This window comes from Heliconius melpomene, chromosome 1 (assembly GCF_056956725.1).
Source record: "Heliconius melpomene rosina isolate 202511_hmr_F chromosome 1, ASM5695672v1, whole genome shotgun sequence".
NCBI lineage: Eukaryota > Metazoa > Arthropoda > Insecta > Lepidoptera > Nymphalidae > Heliconius > Heliconius melpomene.
The window spans coordinates 15270435-15294253 of NC_140389.1; the positions used below are offsets into that span (position 1 = coordinate 15270435).

At 32.9% G+C, this 23819-nt stretch overlaps 1 protein-coding gene across 1 annotated transcript in view; it reads right to left on the reverse strand.

Moving 5' to 3' along the window:
- sens-2 (zinc finger transcription factor senseless-2) overlaps positions 1-11889 on the reverse strand; it is a 50851-nt gene extending 38962 nt beyond the window's left edge. The window contains exon 1 of the mRNA XM_085192436.1: positions 11702-11889. Coding sequence (XP_085048562.1) covers positions 11702-11819 — 118 coding nt within the window. The 5' untranslated portion in view covers positions 11820-11889. The remainder of the gene's footprint in view (positions 1-11701) is intronic.
- Positions 11890-23819: the final 11930 nt, after the last annotated feature.

Below are 23819 nucleotides of genomic sequence, written 5' to 3' on the forward strand. Positions count from 1 at the left end.
TCTAGTGCACGCATTCCTACATGTTTCTATAATGTTTATTATTATAATCGTATGATAATTTCCAAGAGATCTGTTAAAAAGTACGAGGGCAGCCAGAATACACCAATCTTGTAAAGATCTTGAGTTTTCCTACTTACATATTTTGGTAAGAAAAATAAAGAAAGGAATGATTTGTTAGTCAATTAGCTCCATGACCGCAAGTTAAATTTAATAAAAATCGACCAAATTATATTTAGTTCCATTATTGACCATTCTGGTGTAGTGTGATTATTCTGTATAAGAAATAAATGAATTGGGAAACCGTAATAATAAGATCACATTTCCGCTTTGATAAAGAAATTAAATTACTATACGTATATCAAAAAATTCTAAGAACTTTTATAGGAAAAAAACAATGTCAATACTAATATACGAATTACTTAACATAGCAGTTTAATATCACAAAGTGACTGACTTACAATGTTGCCTATTTCTTATAGTAGCATTAGGAATAACTTCACTTAAATCGAATTAAGAACTGAGGAGGTTAAATAATGGAAGAAATTCATATTCCAGATGCTTATAATCATCTGAAGCAATATTGATAGCTAAAATTAAAAAAACAGCTTCACGCAGTATCCCGCACACAGCAGGGCAGGCAGAGGGAACCTCGTGATAAAACTCTCCGTTCCCCACTTTCTGCCGAGTTCTGGAGGCATTGCGTATTGAGTGGCAGAATTTAACTGCGCGCTTTGCCTCGACACCATAGCGAAGAAATTGAAATATAAACGTAAATAAATATTTCACTTCCTCAAGTGGGGATCGAACCCACAACTCTCGCGTTACAGTCACGGCCTCAAATAATACCAATTCTAATAAAACCGCGGCTCAAAAACAAATTGCCTTTCCGTCTATTTGCTTTGTGTCAATAAAAGCATTCAATTTCAGTTTTTCATAGGCAAATCGATCGATATCAAAATAACAATTTCAATATAGGCAAGTAAACCCAAAAGTAGGGTACCTATATACTATAAAACAATTGTTTACCCAACAGCCAACGTCACAGATAAAGGCGATGCCACCAGCAGTGTTATCACCATCAAAGAGTACCGAACATAAATTACTCCTAGTTGAGAGACAATCGGTCTTTCATCAATGGGACCGAGCTCATTCATTTAATTATTATTAACAACACAATGGTCCAATATTGGAATTATTACAATGGAATTTAATATCTATTGGAATGGACAAAGGGCTAATGCTGCGTGAACATATTAGTCCCAACACATTTGGGATCTGTGTAAGGCAATTCGATGAGAACTGATGTATGCGCAATAAAGTTATGGAGACGTAACTGTTTTTAATTCGGTATAATTTTTTAACTGTTATAAATGATGTCTTTTTATTGTCGGCTAACGAAAACATATTTCATTAGGTGATTGAAAAAGTTGTATCTTTTGACAAATTTGTAGGTGATTTTTTTTTATGAAACTGGAATACCTGTAGACATTTACCAAATTTGGAAAAATGTATAAATGTATACATGCTATGGTCGGGGCTTGCTTGCTCTGTAATCCGAGAAACATTTATAGTAAAATATTTTTATTTATACGATCTCATTAGACAAGTGAATGACCAACACAATATATTGCGTGTAAAATACTAAAGTTAGTTATGTCTGCCTTCCCCATAAAAACGATAATTGGGCGAAAGTAAAAAATAAGTTTATAAAATTACAAATATTTCGAAAATTGAGCAGTGCGTTAAAAACAGAGTGTCTAAACACTAAATTCCAGCCTACCCTGCTATACTATTCAACACAGCGTGAAACCAAAACAAACCAATTCACACAAAAGAGTAAAACAAAATACATATTATAATAATTGCAAATGCATCTCTAAAGATTTTATCTGGTAATCCAAGTGTTTCATTACAAACCCTGGGTGGGCACAGCACAGGAGCGTATTATAATTGGCCACAACGACCCACTCATGACAATCTAGAGAATTCAAACGGAACGGAAGCCCTGAACAGATCGCCTCTCTGATAAATGATACTTCACGTAATTACCACTTGTGTTTGTCAACATGGCGGGGGTTTTTGGTTTTCACGCCTTTTTTTGTATTTCGCAATATTGTACAAGATTTATATATTTTATTGCTCACAAAAAGACTACAAAAAGTACGCAATGGCTTCAGAATTCGGCGGAAAGTGGACAACAGAAGGGTCCTACTGAAAACGGAGTTTGAACGCTAGGTTCCCAGGTTCCCTCTGCCTACTCTGCTATATGTGGGATATAGTGTGAAACTAAAAAAATATGCTTTCTAATAATTACTTAATTATTTAGTTTTTACAAATTATTTGTCATTTCGGTCCTTATGGACAAAAGAGGACAAAATATATTTTTTTAATATTGCGTGTATATTTCGTTACTTAATCTATCATATTTTTTATATGAAATTTTAAATACATTTACACTAAAGCTAAAATAATTCAAATGGGCTGCGTCAACCTGATAATACTGGTGTCTCGCAGTCTACTCGGTACTCTTATCTTACAGCAACCAACACTGCCCCTTTATAATAAAACAAGAGTTTTTATTCGCAAAACACTGGAATTCAGGTCGAAGAGGTCACCCTTTCCTGACTCTATACCGATATACTATATCGAACAAAGTTGCTTTAATTAAAATACTGTTTCAAGCCTAATCTATTCTGTGAACACAATCACTAATATGGGAAGTTGTTGATTGTTCGACGTAATTAATAGGTGCTTGGTGTTTTTTTGTGATAGCTTTGCTTGGTTGTAATATATTATGTTATATTGTTTTTGTTCTTGATTGAATTGTGTTTTGTGTAACTATTATTAATTATTTATTCAGCAGTATGTGCCTTTTTTACCTACACATTGTAATTATTTTCAAATATTAATGGGCAGTGTGTAATTTAGTGAGTTTTTTCGGTGGTACAGAAAGTACAGAAATTTTCTTGTTATTAGAGTAGGTGTCGCCGGATTTTAATACATTGTATATTGAGTGGCGTAACTTAAACCTCGCTGTGTCTTGCTATAATAAATGTGAAAATAATTTACATATAAATGTGCTGATCCCATCCACACTCCTGAAAATAACCTGAAAATAAACTCCTGAAAATAATGCAATTTTTAAATTAATGATCGTCGTGGGCCAGTGGGACAGCGTTTAACTGCAACTATTTTTATTTACTGCTCTGGTACATAAAATATGACGTAGAGTCCTCTCACTAAGCAAAATCTCAAAGAAAAAAATTTACAAATGGGAATTTATAAGTATTTCATAGAATAAAATAATTATGAACTTATATTTATAGCTCATTTCTTGCAAAATGATATGCAAACTTAAGTTCATCAACTTTTATAAGTTGTACCTCCCGTTGACCTACAATCCTGAAATTGGCAAAAAAACCTCAATCCGACTCGCACTTAACCAATTTTTCAAATGAATATGCACGATAATTTGATAATAGCAAATATTTTTCAATCCACTCTCAACCCGCCCGTCTAGCCCACGTCTAATCAAGAACAAGGTTCCCACGGCTCGGCGCCTACGCACGTACTCCTATACGCTTATTCACAATGTTTGTCATTTGCTCTAATTGATCTAAGATCTACTTGTGAATTAAATCGTAACTCATCAAAGTGAGAATATGGTCTGTGAGTCATATCGGTTTTGGGGTCAAGATGTTGGGTTTACAGGGAGTATGTTATTTCGTGTTTGTTGATTGATTTTTTTGGATAATTATGTTTTATTTTTGGAAAAATGTCAAAAACAAGTGTTTTTTCTTTTGATTGTTTTTTAAGTCATATAAATAATAGCGCATTTATTTATTAACTCATTTTATTTATTAACTTAAGAAGGGTAGACAGCGATTCTAGAATAAAAACAAGCATCCGAGTTGATATCTACTATACCTCTACAAACCAGAAAAAAAACATGAGAAAACTGATATTTCCAAACAGAGCAGGACAGCAAGCAAAAAGATCGCCAAACCAAAGAAGTGCGAAAGAGACGATACGTTTTCCACTGTAAAACATGGACACAAACAATTGTGTCCAATTGAAATTCTGCCCTGAGAAAACATTCAATCACGCACAATTAACACCTCTTAACCCACTCTGGTGTTCGCACGGCAATCAACTTTGTAGTGGGTTTGTATCTTGGTTTTTTAAAGGATTTTCTAAAGCACGTGGTCGTGGAAATCTAATTGGGTAGGTATTTTATGCTGAGGCGATTTGGAAAATCTAAAGATTTTTTTATATTAATGAATATCTCATTAATATAAAATAAATATAAATAACAATTTTAAGACTTTCTTGGCGCTGTGGGATAACGTCGGACTGTGACGGTTGTGGGTTTGATCCCCACTTGCAGGATGTACATATATATTTAAATATTATTCTCATTTTGTCCTCGCCCCATTGCTATACCCCCATAATTTCTCTCTCTTAACACGTTATGCCTCGAAACTTGGGCTGAAAGTATGGAACAGAGTATTTTAACACTAGGTCCCTTTGCCCACCCTGCTATACGCAGGGTACATACAGTATGAAACTAAAAAAAATATATAATATTGTTTGCTAATTAAATTAATTACTTTTAACCCGTATCCCACAAGTATTGGTAAGGTCAGTGGCTTAAATGGTGTCATTATAAAACCATGAAACTAAATCCCGTGAGACTACGCCTAGATATAATTAGGTCAAAGTCATAGAACTGTGCCATAACCAATATATCTAGTAAGTACATATTAATAACTAACTGCAGTTACTATTTAGGTAAACTACTAATATTTAAAGCAAAGCAGGGTAGATAGAGGGAACCAGTTGGAGTTTGAATACAGGCCTATTCCCTCTCTCCGCCGAATTTTCAAAACATTTTGGGCTAGGTGACAGAAAATAATGTAAATTTTTAGATAAAATTGCACTATGATAAAAACACTGAACTCGACATTATTGCAAAATTTGTGTGTAAATTCAAATAGTTTAGTGTAAATTCACTAGTTAGTAAAGTCTAGTAGTTTAGGCGAGTGAAAGGAAAGTGGAGAACAGAGTCTCATGACTCTATGCTTCTTCTGCTATATGTGGCATACCGCTTGTAATTAAAAAAAATATATATTATGTCCTAAAACAAAAAAAAACCATTTTACCCCCATTTTACATACAAACACAACAAACACAAAAATCACTAGCCCCGGTAGCCTTTCAATCAATTTAGTTCTACTCTCAAGTTATGATTCACGTCATTGGTCAGAGGGCCGCCGACGTTTGAAGTCGGCCGGCCATTTCAAAACTTAATTCGCCGACAGGAAGATTCTAATAGGTTTAAGATTTAGAACTGCTGGGTCATAGGCGACGTCGTTTTAGGCGTGGCTGGTCCAGCTTTTGTTTTGTTATTGCATTGTCTTAGAGAGTACCTACCTACCTATATTATGTGATAAGACCTTCGCCCATACCTAGGTTAAAACTAGTTCTGTTACATGTAAATTCAAAACTTATTAAGATAATTTAAAAATTAAAATTTTCCAACATTTTCCAATTTTCCATGCATTGAGTGTTGATTTACGTAACGCACTGCCGTGCTTTGCCGGAGCTTCCTTTATTCAAGAGGCAAAAAATAAAAAATAAAAATCTTTCGAGTTTTAATCAAACCCACACCCATCATGCTCATAATTAGTTGCTGTATCATGTATCATGATGGATTCTAATTTCTAAATTAATAATGTTTTTACAAACTTTTATTTGACTTGCTGTGTACTGTACTTCTCAGTGTCCAATTGAACTGAAATTTGTATTACGACCTCAGTCATAATGACAATGACAAATTACATATTAGACAAACAACATTATTATTAATCCAAAATGGCCTCCGCAACAAAATAGATTACCAAATTAGGTATCAAATAAAATAGTTTGATTTATAAAATACAATTCACCATAAAAAAAAACCTTAATAATTTACAATATTGTCCCGTTTTGTCTCAGCCTTCACATAAAACATTCCTTCAATACAAATCATCATCATCATCCCACCCAATTCAATGTCTTGAATTTGATGTCTCGAATTATCCACACCTAAAGCAAGGCGTTAAATCCTAGCAATCAACAAATCATTCTGTACCGCAGTTTCAAAGGACCTATTAATAATGAATTTGGGCAGCAAATCGCCTTTTGTGTTAAGGATTTGTGCCACGTGTGTGCCATTACCCTAATGGGTGGAATCCTTAGCGCCGTAATCAGGGCGAGAGGGTTTTAAAATTAAGGACTGAATTATGTGTTGGATTTTTGTAGGTTATATATTTTACGTATAGGTACTATTAAATTAATTAAATAATTTTCTTTTTCAGTTTCACTCTGTATCCTGCAAATAGCAGGCAGAGGTAGGCAGAGAGGGTTTGGGATAAGAGTGTTTAGATGCTCCGTTTCTAATAAGACACTTCTGTTCCCCATTTTTCACTGAAATATTGTGTACCTACTCTGTGTTGAGTGGCAAATCTCAACGCCGCTTTGTGGCTTCCTACCAAAGCGAGAACATTTAATATTTCATTTTCTCGTATGGGAATATTATCATTAATTACTGTCAATTTAAATATAATCGATCAATTTTCTAATCAACTATGAAAAAACAAATAAGAAATTTAACAATTCTACATTTATAAAATTTAATCGTAATTAACAACTTCTTATTAGCGATGATTGACAGATGTTTAATTTTTATTAAGTACATATAAAGATTTAATGCGTGGCCGAGTGTGAGAAGCGGATGTAGGATGCTGCCAAGGACACGGGTTATTGTCGTTTTGTTACATGTGCGACTTCAAGTAGCTACATATTTTACTTTGCGATTTAAAAAAATCTTTAGAATAGATTTTTTTTTCTTCACGCAGTATCCCGCATATAGCATAATAGGTAGAGGGAATCGAGTGTTGAGATATTTCGTATTCCGGTCAATTTTCCAATCATTTCATGTTAAATGGCGGAACACAACTCGGCGCTCTGTCTTGTCTTGCGATGAATCGAAAATAATTTTCAAGTGGGTATCGAACCAAAAACCATCGCGCCTACAGTTGCACTTTTATGCCCCTGAATCACGACGGCTACACAGTTTCAAATTAAGTAAAAGTTTTATATAATAAGTATAATAGAGTCAAAATAAACGTGTACATAAATATATTACAAAATATAATAAGCCTCTTATAAAGATTGAACCTACAGTACTCTCTCTCCACCCTCTCTAACCACTAAACCATCGGTCACAATCGTACAAAACACTATGTAGGTACAGTAGAAATAAATCGGTTAGAGCAATAATAGAGGCGCGTGTCGCCGGTAATTCAGTTAGGGTAGCGAGTTCGATCGCCAATTAGATCTACATGCTGATGATGGATGGCCCTCCCAAATCAGAGGAAAGGTGCATTCTGCTTTCAGTTGTGAGATATGTTCGTGTTCGAATTGTTTTTGGACAAATATTTTTTTTGCCTATATGTTTGGTCGTCGTGGTGTAGAGCGAAAAGAGAAAAGTGCAGCGTTCTGCCTCAAGAATTCGGCGGAGAATGAAGAACGGTAGTGTCTTGATGATCTTAACCCATAAATATTTATTTATTAAAATGAAAGGTAAATAAATATTTATGTGCTAAAATTATTATTACTAAATGTAATCACATGTAAAATTCTCTTGCTATTATAATTTTTATTGTCAAATTTTAATACATTACTTAGATACGTAAGTGAACTTATTGAAATACAATAAATAGGGAACTCGTAGTAATTATGTAAAGCTAGTAGCTTTACACTACTACTTCGTGCTTTTTCCGGCATAGTGGGGTAAACGCAGGGAACCTAATATTAAAACACTCAGTTCCCCACTTTTCGCGCAGCCTTCTAATCACAGATCACTCATACAATCACTTCGTGCTGAGTGGCCCAACTTAACATCGCACATTGACCACCAAAAAAAAAAATTAAACATAATCATTCTCTCCAATCGACCATACATTTACAGACAGGCTCTAACGTTTTTGGCTTTAAAAGTACAAAAATACGAAACTAAAATATATCTATTTCTATCTATTATTATAAAAGACAACCCCGCCATATGCAATAACATTAAAAATCAATGTATCCGATAGTATGGACAAATTTAATAACGGCCGGTGTTCGATCAGACAAATCCGATTACAGGGGATCAGATGCCCACCAAATTAGAACTGCCGTTTTGATATTAATTGTTTTTATGTTATCTTATTGTGGGATTTTGTGTGTTTTGTGTTAGAAATATGATTTTGTGTTTGTGTTTCGTGTGGCTATCCTGCTGTGTGCGGGAAACAGCGTGAAGCTGATAAAAAATATATGTAAGTATTAAAAAAAATAGTTTTACGGAATAACTTTAAATAATAAATGTGAGTAATAAATAGTAGTTTCATTTTAGATTATAATTTAAAATGATCACCAAAATTTAAGAAAAATATATAAAAGGAAAGTATGTTAGGTAAATTTTATTTATACATTGCCTTATTTATTTTTTAGCTTTACATTTTATGTCGTACAGCAGGGTAGACGGAGATAACCTAGTATTTGTGGAACTCAACGCCGGTATGAAGGAGTGCTTTCATGCCATGGAAATGTAAAGTATTTTGGATCGAACTCACGACAATCTCGATTCCAATTAGACACTGTTCCAGTATATCAAGATTAATTTAAAATTTTAAAAAAAACGTCTAAGTATAACATTTTAACATTTATAACAAAATTCAAATAGTTTCAATTGACAGTATCTACTAAAGGAGAGACAATTACTACACAACCCGCCCTCAGCTCTGCGCTCGGCACTACGGTCGGAGCACGACCCCTCATACAATGGGTAAACTAAATTCTTTTGCGTCATTTAAATTGCTTTGACATATGAACGAGGCTCTAATTAAAAATACTTGATTAATTTCTATATAAATCGATAAATTTTGTAGAGACATATGTAGAAGTAGTGTTTTTCAAATCGATTTTGATATGACTGGAGCTTCAATATTTTTTAGGTTTTATAATAAAGTTTAAATAAGCAATATTGACAAAGAATACATAGTATACTTTTTTTTCAATATAAAGTATTAAATATCGAAACAAAATGATAGGTTCTATAGGTACATAAATATATATATCTACACGTCGTTGTAAAAGTTTGAGTTTCATAAAATCTTTTTTTTTTTAGTTAAGACCCTCATTTCCCATTTTCACAATATTTGAAGACATTGTTGCGTTGTGGGAGTGTTGAGTTGCGGAACTCAACGCTGTCCTGAGTCTTATTATGGAAGCGAGGATATGAAAATAACTCATTCGCAATACATAATAATTTTTACACGAACATTTTACATCTTCATTATAACAAACAAAAGTAAAAAGCACCACCGCCATAACGAAAAGATCGACATAATATCGGGCTATTGGCAATTTGGTAAATTAATTTTTACTTGCATTTCGCATGAGTACCTTCCTTTGAGGGGATCCTTTGACCAATCAGAATTGTACCGCCGTAATACCGGTACTGTACCGGTAATGCGCTATGCTGCTGTTGCATTAGAAATTATTTTTGTGGAGTTGAATTATCGGACAGACAGATCTCGCCTTATTAGTTTAATATTTTTTTTTATGTTTGCTTTTCTTTATTCTAGCTATGAAATTACGGAATATTATTATATAAATAAAAATATATAATAATATGCCGTAAAATAAATATATGAAAGTTCAATTATTATACGGATAACAAAATTTAATAGGTCGGCTTTATTTAAAAATTAATAATTAAAATTAAATTCAGTTCTTTCGATATATAAAAAAAACGACATACAACGTATGTATCGTTTACACTGTTAGTAAAAGCTAAAATCTCTAAAAATGTAAAATTTGTGAATAAAGCGAATATTTTTAATCATGCTTATTATAATTTGATAAATAATTCACAAAATTTGTCTTATTGTCCGAAGTAATAAAATAATTAAATTTATAAAAGTATTTTTTTTAATATAACTAATAAAATTTTAAAATTCCTCAAATCGTTTCCTTGTAGATATATAAAATACTAAAAATACATACTAAATAACCACATCCTGTTTTCGCCACATTATCAATAATTATTTGATAAAATTTATTTTAGTTTCTTATTTATTATATGTAGGTACAAAAAATATCTAAATAGAGATTCTGTAAGTTACTATTTATATTTTAAATGATTATATTTTTATATGTAAAAGCCATGAATAGTAAAGCACATGAGTGTGACTGTAAAGGGGACAGGTTGTGAGTTCGATTCATACTAGAGTAAATTAAATAATTAATTTTTTTTTTTCTTCGCTCTAGTATTGAGGCAAAGCATGGCGTTAAGTTTCTCCACTGAACATGCAATTCCTTCAGAATTAGGCAGAAAATGGGGAACGGAGCGTCTCTTTACTAGGTTCCCTTTACCTACCATGCCTATTTGTGTAAAAAATTCAAAGTATGTAAAAAAATTGAACTAAAAATGTCTGACCTAACAACAAGACTTATTAAACTTCTTATTGTTTTTATAAAAAAGTAAATAACCACATCCTGTATTTGCCTCATTTAATAAATGAGTATGTATTTCTAGAATATATAAAACAATTATGTTTTTAAATGTAAGAGCAGCGGTAAAAAAATAAAATAATTATAATTTTATATGTAATTCTTTCTTAGAATGTATAAAAATTTCTGAAATAATTTAAATTAAATCGTTTACTATTTTTAAAAGCTACTAAGTAACCACATCCGGTCATGTTCACCACATTATTAATTATAATTAGATAACAGTTATTTTAGTTTCATATTAATATCATTTATTTTATAATTATAAATTCTTATTTATGTATGTAAATGTAACGTTCAAATACAGGGATATCTTTACTTTCTAATTCAGAGCCAATAATATCAAACTTTTAGAGTTAACACTTCTTAGCTTATATAATTAAATAGTTTACTATTTTCAAAAGCTTTTTTAATTACCTGCCACATCCAGTATTTACCATATTATTAATTATAACTTAATAATAACATAGTAGGTAAATATTAGTTATTATTATTTTAATAAAATTTCCGACACTAGACAAAATTTGTTATCTTATTAGATATGAATAGAAATTTTAAGCTAAAAAAATATTTGGCAAATATATATTTTTTTTATTTTTAAATTACTTCTACTTTTCCTAACGACATAATGTTAAGACTTTAGATTATAAAACACACTTCATTTGGTCATACTTTTTAACAACGATCAACCAATCGCTTTTTATTTTTTTTTGTCTAAGCATTTAAAGATTTTCTAATATTTCGTTCCCTTTTTTTTCAGTATGGTATATATTTTAAATATACATATCACATACAATATCTATGACTATAAAACAATATTATATTATTCTTACATAAGCGTATTTTTAAAATGTAGTAGGAATAAGTATAAATTTAAAATTCATTTACGTTTACAATATACAAAAGATTGAGAAATTAATGAGTTTACTCTATAATTATAGTCCTCACTATTTCAACACTTAACCAAAACAGAATTTAAAAATTACGTTCTACCCAAAAAACATACACAATCTTAAATCATCTGCAAAATCTATTTACAAAATACGAACAAAACTAAACTTTTTAACCTCAAAAATTTAAAATAAGCTTAAAAGCTTACCTTTTGGCGTGACAACTCTGAAAGCGCTATTGCTCGGCCTTGGAGATCCTTCTCTCGGAGAACTGCTCCTCACCATCGAAAAGTCCAGAGGCATCGGCGGCATAGCACTTATTTCCATCTTATATCGTAATTTAAACAAAATTCATATCAAACACTAAAGTTAAACCGACGTGCGATCAGTTCGAGACACAAATATCTATTAAACTACTCGACGGTCGGTCCCTACTAGCTTTATCTTCAATAGGGGCGACTTTCTGAAGGATTTCAGTGTATTTTCAACCGTATGGCATGTTGTGGGCGTGGCCTGATACGGCCCGCCCCCACCCCCCGCCATACGTGTGACAATCACTTTGTATAGGTAACACAATAATATGATTCCAGATAGATTTTATTGTTCCGGTATGCGTTTATGCGCGGCCAATTTCATGGATATATGCTTAAGTTTTTCTTTTTTCTTTTTTTTTCTGTTGTATTATTTTTAATGTAATTTGGGTTGTGGTTTTAAATGGATATGGTAATTTTTATTTATTACAGTTTTATTATTAATTATTAAAATTAAGTATGAGGTAAATTTTATTTTATTTATAAGGCTTTCCTTAACAAGAATACAATGAAATATGTTTTTATTTTTTTTATTTATACGTGGTGAATCAAAAATATAATTAATAAACTATTTTATTTGCATACTTTAGGTATATTTGACGACCCATTTATTATTTTAATTAAATCAATTGAAGTATATTTCGTACATTTTTAAGTGTTTAAAATAATCATAAATGGTTTATTAAAAAAATATGTAGAGTATGATGCATATAGGCTTATATTAAAATTATTTTAACATTTTTTGTAATTCTTCTGTTCTTCATTATGTGGTAGGTAATAAATTTATACTCCAATTGAAATTTCTATTAAAAAAATATCTAAAGTATTGACTCATTTAATGGCTTTAATAAGGCATTTATTCATTTATATAGTTTTATTCTACATAACACATAATTTTTAAATATAATTTCTTTGAGGCCGTATTATCGCAGGGTCACAAAGGTGCGACTGTAAATACGATTGTGAGTTCGATTCTCACTGGGGGGAATGAAATATTTAAAATTATAATTTCTTCAATCTAAAAAGCTCGCTTCACTCTTAAAGCGCGGCGTTGAGCTTTACCACTCAACATGAAATACCTTCAGAATTTGGAGGAAAGTGGAAAAAGGACATTAACATTAATGAGAGTGGAGAGTTTTAATACTAGGTTCCTAGGTTCCCCTCTGTCTAATGCATAGCATTATGCAAAATACAGAGTGAAGCAAAAAAGAAATTCTAAACTTATGTAGGTGACTTTAACTAGGACTTTGTGTCATCTCGATAACAGCATTAACTTGTCAGATATATTTTTTATCGGTGCATATTTCCGTAGTGATAACTTAATAACAAATCACTTTGTTCTATCTTTGAAATGCATTGTTGAATCTTAGTTGGGAGAGATAGAGTGAATTCAATTTATTTTGCAAAAATTCAAAAATATTTAACATAATAATTCTTTAAAAAAACTTATTAAAACATTTTATTTATTCACATTTAATCTGTCAGTAGATTTGCACAGATAATACAGTATTTATATAAAAGTACGGTGCCTGTATAATACAGGCAACGGTGTCCGCGGTATTAAGGGCGTCACGTACCAACATTAAAAACAATGGACGCCTCAATTTTTCACCGGCCTCGCCGAAATACTCTACTAATCCTACCCGGTGGCTTATTCTGAAAGTATATTTGGGAAATATGTTTTTGTTTGAACAAGTCGTGGCGCAGACAGGAAAGTTGTGGGCTCGATTCCTATTAAGGGTAGTGAAATATATAATATTTTAATTTTCTTGTTCTTGTAAAGCGGAAAAGCCCGGTATTGAGTTCCACTACTTAACACGCAATGCCTCTAGAATTCGGCAGAAAGTGGAGAACGAAAAGAGTGTCTTAACACTAGATTTCCAAGTTCCCCCTGCCTTCTTTGCTATGTGCCGAGCAAACCATATATCAAAAAAATATTACTATTTGATATATTTATAGGATTTTTGTAGGTGAACAGGTTGTGGATTTGAATTCCGTTACAAAATTGTGAATACTATTTTTATTCTATGTGTGTGCCACTGTTGTATGAATTAATGAAAATATTCCTTTTTACAATACACATATTTATTTCTTTTTATCTTAATGATTGTTTTTTAGAATTCTATGAGGATAACTACCTATAGGTATAATTTATTAGGTATGATAAAATTTGCAATATTTTTTTCTACTATATGGTTTACATACACCTATCTATTTAAATACTTACAATACTAAAACAAAGACACATTCTATCCAATATTTCAATCATTAAATATAAATCCTTGAATTTATAATTTGCAACAACAAAAATGACAAACAGAATAAGGCTGTCGGCATGCTTTGCGAAAACTAATTACACCTCCGGCTCGCAATGATAAAGCAAAGCCGTCGTATAGGATATTTTTATTCTGAACAAAATGAAATTCCCTCGAACTCTCCTTTCCAGAGAATTTGAACTCTACCACTAGAACATAGAGTTGATTTTTGTGACTGTACGAGTGGAATACGGAAAAATTTTTAGTAGGTACTCCAGTATAGCATAATCCTGGCATAATCCGGGATAAATCCCATTATTTTGATCCTGCGATTTTGAAGAAACAAAGACGATCGTATGGCAATCTGTTCCTGTAATTTTGGGTTCGACCGTTTGATTTTTACATTGATTTCTTAGGATTTCTTGTGAAGATTGATTAGAATTTTCTTTTGAGAATCATCAAGAACTTGAGGAATCATAATTTTTTTTTTGTTTTTTTTAATAAAATTAAAAACTTTTTACGTAAATAGACGAGTCATGAAAATAATATCTACTAATAAAGAATATGTTATAATGAATTATTTTTGTGATTAAGCAGATACTTTTTAAGCGCTTTATTTTTAGCTATTCTCATTTTTTTTCAACTTTAAGCTGTATCCCACATGTAGCAATTTTAATTGGCGAAAATCAACACCATGCTTTATCTCGATACAAGAGCAAAGAAATGAAAATATGAAATAGTTCATTTTCTCGAGTGGGAATCGAACCCAGAATCTGTCACGTTTATAGTCACACGCTTGTGCCCCTTCGCCACAATTGGCGACTATTCTATTCACAGATATTTTACCAAAATATTATGACCAAGCACAAAAGGTAAATATAATTTCTTATCCTATATCTTATAAAACAAAGTCGCTTTTCGTGTCTGTCTGAACTTTCTAACTCTTCTTCTTCTAAACCACCCAACGGATTTTTATGCGGTTTTCACCATTAGGTCGAGTATTTTTCAGGGAAGGTTTATATATAGTTTATTATTTGTACATTCTTATGTAAATTAACATAAATACGATAAATGTGTCTAAAGTCCTACCCGCTGAGACACTTTCGCGCATGCGCTGCTTTAATGGTAAGTACTACATGAAAAAAATGTACTGGAGTATTGTTCCTCTTAATAAGATCTACAAAAAAGTCCGCGAGAGCATATTTTTATCTTTTAAGGATAACGTGTAGTGATCATATTTCTGTCTAAAAATAGTAATTTCAATATATTTTTTATTGTGAGGGATATTTTTCCATAATGGTATTAATCCTTATCCTTTAAAATACTTTATTAAATTTCTACGTTAAACGAAGATAAAATTTGCTTTTTACACTATTTCGAAATTGCGAATAGTTTTAGAGAAAAACGCATTTAATTGTTGACACATCACGCCGTTGACTCATCAGCTGTGCCGACTCAAGTTTTACTTATCCCTTACTCTCAGCATATAAATATGTATGTTAGTTACGTTGGCCATTTAATGTAGATGAACTGTCTTTTACTGTTTTTTCATTTTAATAAGTACTTTAGAAGTTGTTAAAATACTAAAACATCCTTGCTGCGAAACGCGCCCCGCGACGTTTTGTTTATTTATACACAAGCGCGTGATGAGCAGTCGGTGGTTCAGTGGTAGAATGCTCGCCTGCCACGCGGGCGGCCCGGGTTCGATTCCCGGCCAATGCATTCTATTTAATTTTCCTCACAGGCAGCGACGTAGTGCCTACCCAACCGATGTCGCTGTTTTAACAGCATTAACCACAAGCTCGAAAAAAACCCGCCTGCCTCTATAGCCAAGAAGATTTGGATGCGTTTCACATATTGAATAATTTCAGTTAAATGTATTATTTCAGCGCGATATTGGTTTCATATTTTTTGTATTAGTTATTAGTAGGTAGGTTTTTGTTTATAATTTCTTCCGTTTAAAAATAGTCATTTAAATATCTAAAAATAGTCATTTAAATATATAATAATAAGTACTTGAAAAGATTAGTAGCACAGATTTAAAATTACAGTACTAAAAAATCCTTGCTGATTAACGGTTCGCCGCCCACCACGCGTCCGTCGTGCCCCGCAACATTTTGCTTATAATAGTGGATCCGCTGCACCCGCCTGGCTTCTTTCCCCCGGGCATGGACGGAAGGCCTGCTCATTATGCTGCTGAGGGATATCGATCTATAATCCTTCTTAGTACGGTCGCCATGTTGTTCGAGAAGTTACTCCTCTCACTTCTTCAGTCACACATCCACCCACAAAGCGAGCAGTTTGGCGAGCGGGTATACCACTCTGGGTAAACTACGCAACAGTGATCAACCGAGAGAGAGTATGAGTGTGCAATAGCAGTCTTCCTTGACGTAGCACGCGTATTCTACCGCGTCTGGCACCCGGGCTTACTTCATAAAGTGCTCAGAGCGGGCACCCCCCAGCACGTCGCGCATCTCTTTGCCGCTCTGCTTTGTAAGTGACAGGACATTTTGCGTGAGAGTTGAGAGTGCTAGCAGCGACCCGATCGCTGCCGTTGTCCCAGTCAGAATTTTGTCACCTGCTCTCTACGCACTATACATTGATGACATCACAATGCCCTAGCGAGTATTACTCAACGAGGAATCCTGTAGGTCGTACGGAACCTCACCCTCCGGCGAGTGACGCAGGCACCATACTACGTGAACACCACGCGCCACTCACCGCAACCTAAAAATAGAAACCCTAGAGGTACACATTGGTCGCCTCGCGTCCAACGTATTCCGTTGCGCCGGTGTATCGGGTCACCTGCACCTAAGGAGCAGCACTCCGCATACCCGGCCGCCCGAGGTCAGACGTCTTCTTCCGAGGAACTTTCTATCCTCCTCCAAATCCGACTCATGAGCAGTCATCTTGGTCGTTTAATCTAGGCCTTCCTCAAGAAACCGAGTGTTCAATTCCAATCCCCTCCCCTTCCATGTGTCTACTCTAAAGCAGGTTTTCGCCTGGGACCACGGTCGGACCAACGCTCTGATGTCGTTCTGAGCTACTACGGAGATGGCCGAGAGAATGCTTCAATTCTGCGCCTGGCAAAGTAAATTTAGAAGTGATTGCACGTATTTTGGAGTTATCCAATAATTTGACATAGACATAGTTGGTTACATCTTTCGTTTAAGTATTTGTGGGTAAGAGAATAGTAGGTAGTCTGTTGTTTATAATTTCTTTCGTTTAAGTTTTCTGTTATTTGTGTTATTTATTTGTGCTTATTTTAAAACAATTGAAAAATTCTTATTGGAATTACGAAAATGCGGGTTGCATTAGGGTTTAATTAATTTTCACATTATCTTAAGTGCTTTGCAAACATACATTATATGAATAATTCAGTAGTTAAGGCGGGCGAAGCCGCGAGCGGGTCGCAATTTCAATATATTTTTTATTGTGAGCCATATTTTTCCATAATGGTATTAATCTTTATCCTTTAAAATACTTTATTAATTTTCTACGTTAAACGAAGATAAAATTTGCTTTTTACACTTCTTCGAAATTGCGAATAGTTTTACAGAAAAACGCATTTAATTGTTGACACATCCCGCCGTTGACACATCAACTGTATGTTACTCAAGTTTCACTTATATTATACCTTACTTTCAGCATATGTTTTTCATTTTAATAAGTACTTTAGAAGTTGTTACAATATCAAAAAATCCTTGCTGCGAAACGGCTCGCCACTCGCCATGCGTCCGCCGCGTCGCCTGCCTCACACGCATCGGTGGTTCAGTGGTAGAATGCTCGCCTGCCACGCGGGCGGCCCGGGTTTGATTCCTGGCCGATGCATTCTCTTTAATTTTCCTCAGGCAGCCACGTAGTGCTTGCTTTTCATCAGGGACAGAATACCCTCTTCAGCATTAACCACAAGCTCGAAAAAAAAACCCGCCTGACTTTATAGCAATGAAGATTTAGATGCGTTTGGACGTATTGGATAATTCGAGTTGAATGTATTATTTCAGCGCGATATATTTGGTTTCATATTTTTTGTAGTAGTTATTACTAATAACTTATTAGTAGGTAGGTTTTTGTTTATAATTTCTTCCGTTTAAAAATAGTCATTTAACTATCTAAAAATAGTCATTTAAATATATTTTAATAAGTACTTGAAAAGATTAGTAGCACAGATTTATAATTACGATACCTACTAAAAAATCCTTGCTGTGTAAAACAATTGGAAAATCCTTATTGAAACTAAAAAAATGCGGGTTGCATTAGGGTTTAATTAATTTTCACATTATCTTAAGTGCTTTGCAAACATACATTATATGAATAATCCAGTAGTAAAAGCGGGCGAAGCCGCAAGAGGGTCGCTAGTTTATTCATAAAATACTTAAACCAAATCACTAAAATAAAATTAGTCTGCGAAAATTAACAAAAACATATATTTTAGAGCGAGTCGACTATCAAAATAAAGTCCCACTTAAATTAAACAGCCAAGCTTAATATTATGAATGGTCTAATATAAAATAATAGCAATCCTTTTCATTTTAATACGTTTCGGAGATCAGGCGTCGTTTACATACAAACGGGCTCCGTGTTGGAACAAGGTGCAATTTTGTTCGCGCCCATAAACACGAAAAGGTTATTTTATTAACATACTTGTTGGGATTGCCGCGATCTCTTGCTACTGTATTGTGTTTTTGGATATTTTCTAATAGCTTACTTATTAAATATATGGTTAAAGTAAGAATTTACTAATTTGCTCCGTTCTCTCTGTATACCCAATTAGGGTCAAGCTAAGTTAAATAAGAAATTAGTCGAAATCCTTTATGAAAATTCGATTATGAACATGCATAGTTCAAGAGAAACATATTTAAATGTATTTTAATTTTTTTAGTACCTTGATAACAGTAATTGTACAAAGTTTTAAAATAAAATAATATAAAAAAGAAGACGTTACTTTTAATGAGAGAGTTAAATCAATCTTATAAAACGCTCATCAATATCACAGTGCCGTTAATTTTTAAGTACGCTATTAATTTTAATGAATTATATAAGATAGTTTTAAAAAATATATATTTCTAGTAGAATTCAAAACATACAGTACGTATCTACATACGAGTATATATATTTTTCAGAAATACACGCTCTAGTTAATCTAAACACAGTGTCTGACACTACCTTTGTAGAAGAAGGCAAAGGTGGAAGCCCGGCCCAGTATTTTGCACACCACTTTAATTATACGGACTTAATTAATACAAAACATTGTGAAGAGGATTTGAAACGAGCGATTTTCAATATAAACTTGAAAATTTTTTTACATGATTTTTTACTTTTTTTGATCTTATATAATATCTTTTTTTTATATGACCATAACTTTATTTACAAAAATTTGGGAAGAAAGTAATCATATGATATTTGCAATTAATCACATGAAAGCAAACAGATATATAAAACAATTGAAATATATAATGTGTTATTATAATAACTATAGTTATTAATGATTTTATTATATGAAGCTAACATCAGGCTATGATATAATATGAGGCTGTCGTAGCGCAGCGTCTGGCTGTAAACATGGCGCTTGTGGATTCAACTTCTACTCGAAGGTATGAATTATTTTCATTTCCTCGCACCAGTATCTAGACATAGCGTGGCATTGAGTTGCGCCTTTTTTATGTTACACCTTGTATGTGAGATACAACTTGAAGCTAACAAACAAATGTCTTTCAAGTTAAAGGACTGTCTCAAAATTATATTTTTTTGTTAAAAAAGTTAACCCTTTTTTTAAATGGGTTATAAGTTTCATAGCCCCACATTCAACCTAAAAGCTTAACTACAAGCAGGTAGTTAGCTATCAAAAATCATTTGGAGTTCGCCTACCGAGGTGTTTAACGAAATTACCTCGCCTGTTTACTTTTAATTCAAATTTTATATCCACCTCCCAGCTCCCAGTTCATAGCGAGAAGCGTTTTTGTTATTTTTGTCGTATATTAAGTTATATTACTTTATTTAAAAAAAATATATTATTTTTGCGATTACGTATTCGTTTCTCTTTTCTTCGCTTAATAAAAATATAATGAGTGTTGGGTTCTGGACCCTATTTTGCTTCGATATCCTATTGGAAACAGAATGCAATTTATTCACGACATCATTATTAAAATATGACATTTTTTTACTACAGTTTTTTTATATATTTTGGAAACTGAGACCAGAAATAATTCAATTTTTGTAATAAATATTAGCTAAAAATACATATGGTATTTAACTATTAATCAAATAAAAAAATTCTAGTTAAAATGTTAATTAAAATTCACAATGTTCTTTAAGTTGAATAAAAGTTTTTAAAACAAACTAGTGATGTACCCTAAAATCCTATGAAATGGCACTCAACCCTTGCGGTATTTACCATAGAAAATTAGCCTTAAAATAAATACGCGCGCCCGAAACAATTTGCATGTAGATGTGACATTAGGCGGGCCATCTCCTGAACGACTGACCGTGGATCAAATTAGAGGCAGCGTTAAGAGAATTTAGGGAAGTCTTCAATTTTCACCGATTTTTTTATTTAAATGTACGGTGTAATTGTTTTTATAAGCTCAATAATTAACACATATCATTATATTTTATATATGTAAAATTAATTTTATAAATTAGAAAATATCAATACGATTAAACTTATTTTGGATATTGCACGCTATAAAACTAAAACCAACGTTGCGCTGGTACATTCACATTTTTTTTTATTTTGCAATATTCAAACTCCTATTAATGACTACACTTAATGAAAGGCGTAGAACAAAGTTATCTGGATTCTCGTTCTGTTATATTATGCTAATATGGTTTTTATCCACATCTAGATCCTAGCGCGGGTCAACGACACGCGCGACACATGACAATCGACAGACATCCGCCCATCTTAGTTTTTTATTATTTACATATGCGGCCACGGCATTGTCATAAACATTACTTGATAGCTAAAAATCTTTAATATTGCTTGTAGGTACAGTTATTGACATTTAATTATTTTTCTAAATTTTTAAATTGTCTATTGTCTATCGCGGTCTAGGGACACAAATGTGTAACTTTAAACACAACTGGTGGCGAATTCGATTCTCATTCGAGGAAATTGTCTTTACTATTTGCTTAAATTTATATTTTCATTTCGTAGCTTTAATAACAAGACAATGTGCGACGTTGAGTTTCGCCGCTCAACACGTAATAACTCAAGATTTCGGCTGAAAATGAGGAACGAAAGAGTCTTGATGGAAATGTTCGAATACTAGATTCTTTCGAATTAAAAAAAAAATACTTTTTTATCTAAAAAAATATAATTACATCACAATAAATATAACAATTATCATGGGTTTATTGATTTGAAATTATATAAATATAGTTATAGAAATGTCTAAAACAATGACACTTTTGCCGTCGCTCATACATTACATCAGTCTGTACATCTGTTGAAACAAAAAAAGCTCGATTCATAAATTCGCGTTGCATAATAACGATTCATCCGTTAACACCAAACACCACATGTTTGTAAGTTAAAGTTACTATTTTATTATAATGTTTTGTCAGCGTCTGACTGTAAACTCAGTGGTTGTAGGTTCTATTGGGAATAAAGTGTCTTGTCACTATGCTTCCTATACCAATCCTGTATAAAGGAAACGGCGTGATGCGTGAAGCTGCTTTGCCATTGACTTTCTGCTAAACCTGTTCTAGCCTTCCTTAACAAATGGATTATCTAATACCAAAATATTTTTTCCTTAGTAGTTCCTGAGCTTAGCTCGTACATCCAAACACACTCTCCATCAGCTAATATGAATATAGAAAGATATAGACAATCACACATTGGCTCTACAAATCGTTGGACGTCGGATGTCAAGCGATACATCTTGTGGCGTTATAGCGGAAGTTAATCGTCCACTTCGCGAACATCTGTACACAGATCACACGCGAATTTACATGATTTATGTAATTACTTATGGAATTTATATAGTTATATTAACATTATTATTTTTAATTATATATAAATTTAAATCCTACTATTATTATACATGTGAAAGTTTGTGAGGATAGTTGATCTATATTCACATAAAATCTACTAAACAGATTTCGATGAAACCTTATAATAAAAAGTTACATACTTTACATATTTACATACACTAATAACTATTCATCTTAAAATTATCTTAGCTTATAAATATTAATTTAGCACAAAAATAAATTACTTATTTAATCTGCAAGTTTTTAAAGCTTGTTTATTTTTGCATGGTATAAATTGTCGCGTTTAATTACAATTGTTCGAGTGAGGCCATGTTGATACGTTGATTCGCGTGTGAGCCGCCCAGCGCCCAGCGCCCACAGATGGTGGAGTGACGATTCACTTCCGCCAATGACGCTATGTCTAACATAATGATTTATTTTAACACTAGTTTTAGTATGAAGCTATGTTTTTCTTTCCATTTCATAGTACATTTGCAGTATATATTATTTGAAAGCAATAAGCAACATTAAATGAGCAAATCTATTTTTTAAATTTCCCGTCAGACGTATTATTTAAATACACAAGTGATAGCATAAGCTAATCCCAATCCTTAAGTAGAGGTAAATCGTGGAGCAGAGGCACAAGCGTGCCACATGCTGTGGCATTGCTGTGGCATTGTCGATTCCCACTCCGGTAATGAGGCAAAGTGCGGCGTGCCAGAATTTGACGGAAAATGGAAAACGGATGTGTCTTAACACTACGGGTCCAAATTCCGTCTGCCTAACCTGCTATGCGCGGGATACAATGTAAAGCTAAATTAAAATAAAAAATATCCTTAATTCCCCGCTTTGATAAGAACTAAGCGACATTTACCTCAGACATTCAACGCGAATTTCGAATTTTGAATGAAAATGGAGAACGAAAAAATATATACTGAAAATATATTAATATATAAATATATATTCCTATACTTTAGAGTGACAATATATAAAGTCGCTTATTTCATATAACTAGCTGCCGCGCGGTGTTTAAGAAAGGATTATCGTACTAAAGAGATATGTAACTGCGTCTGAGAGGATAAAGTTCTGTTATTGTGGTTTTCACTGTCGCGTCGCTCGAGTTCGTCTAATATGTCTCCCTTGGAACACGTTTACGCTAATAAATTTGGATAAGTTCAAGTGTAATAGATTTTTTTGTGAATTTTTGTTTTTTGTGGTTTTGTTCGTAATGGAGGTGTAGATTGTTTCTATTTGAAGATAAATTTAATGATAACGTGGTACTATGAAAGAAAACTAGTTTGATTAAAACAAATGGTAGTCAATAGAAAAAATATATAAGGGACAGTTAATATCTCTCATGAAATGATATATGTATATCATACACATATATATGTATTAATTTGTATATCCAAATTTTATCAGACCTACCTATGGCGTTTCCGCTGATATTGACTAAGATTTGACAGTAAATAAAATCCTTAATCCAATATTTAAAAATATTCCACAAAGAAAAACTGTCACAATAACCCTTACATTACCATAACAGAATTCGTACCCCCAACCAACAAAACACACAGAAATCCACCGATTTCGTTCGCGAAGATCAAAGACGCAATAACAAAGTGCCCTAAAAACATAATGAGACAGCAAGTGCTACCGTTCACATGGTCCCGTAGCAATTTTCGGGATCTCATAAATATGTATAAGCGGTACTCTTCTTTTCCTTTACTTATCAATTACGGGGTCGTTTAGACGCGGTGCCGCTGGGCGGAAATATGCCTTCGTAA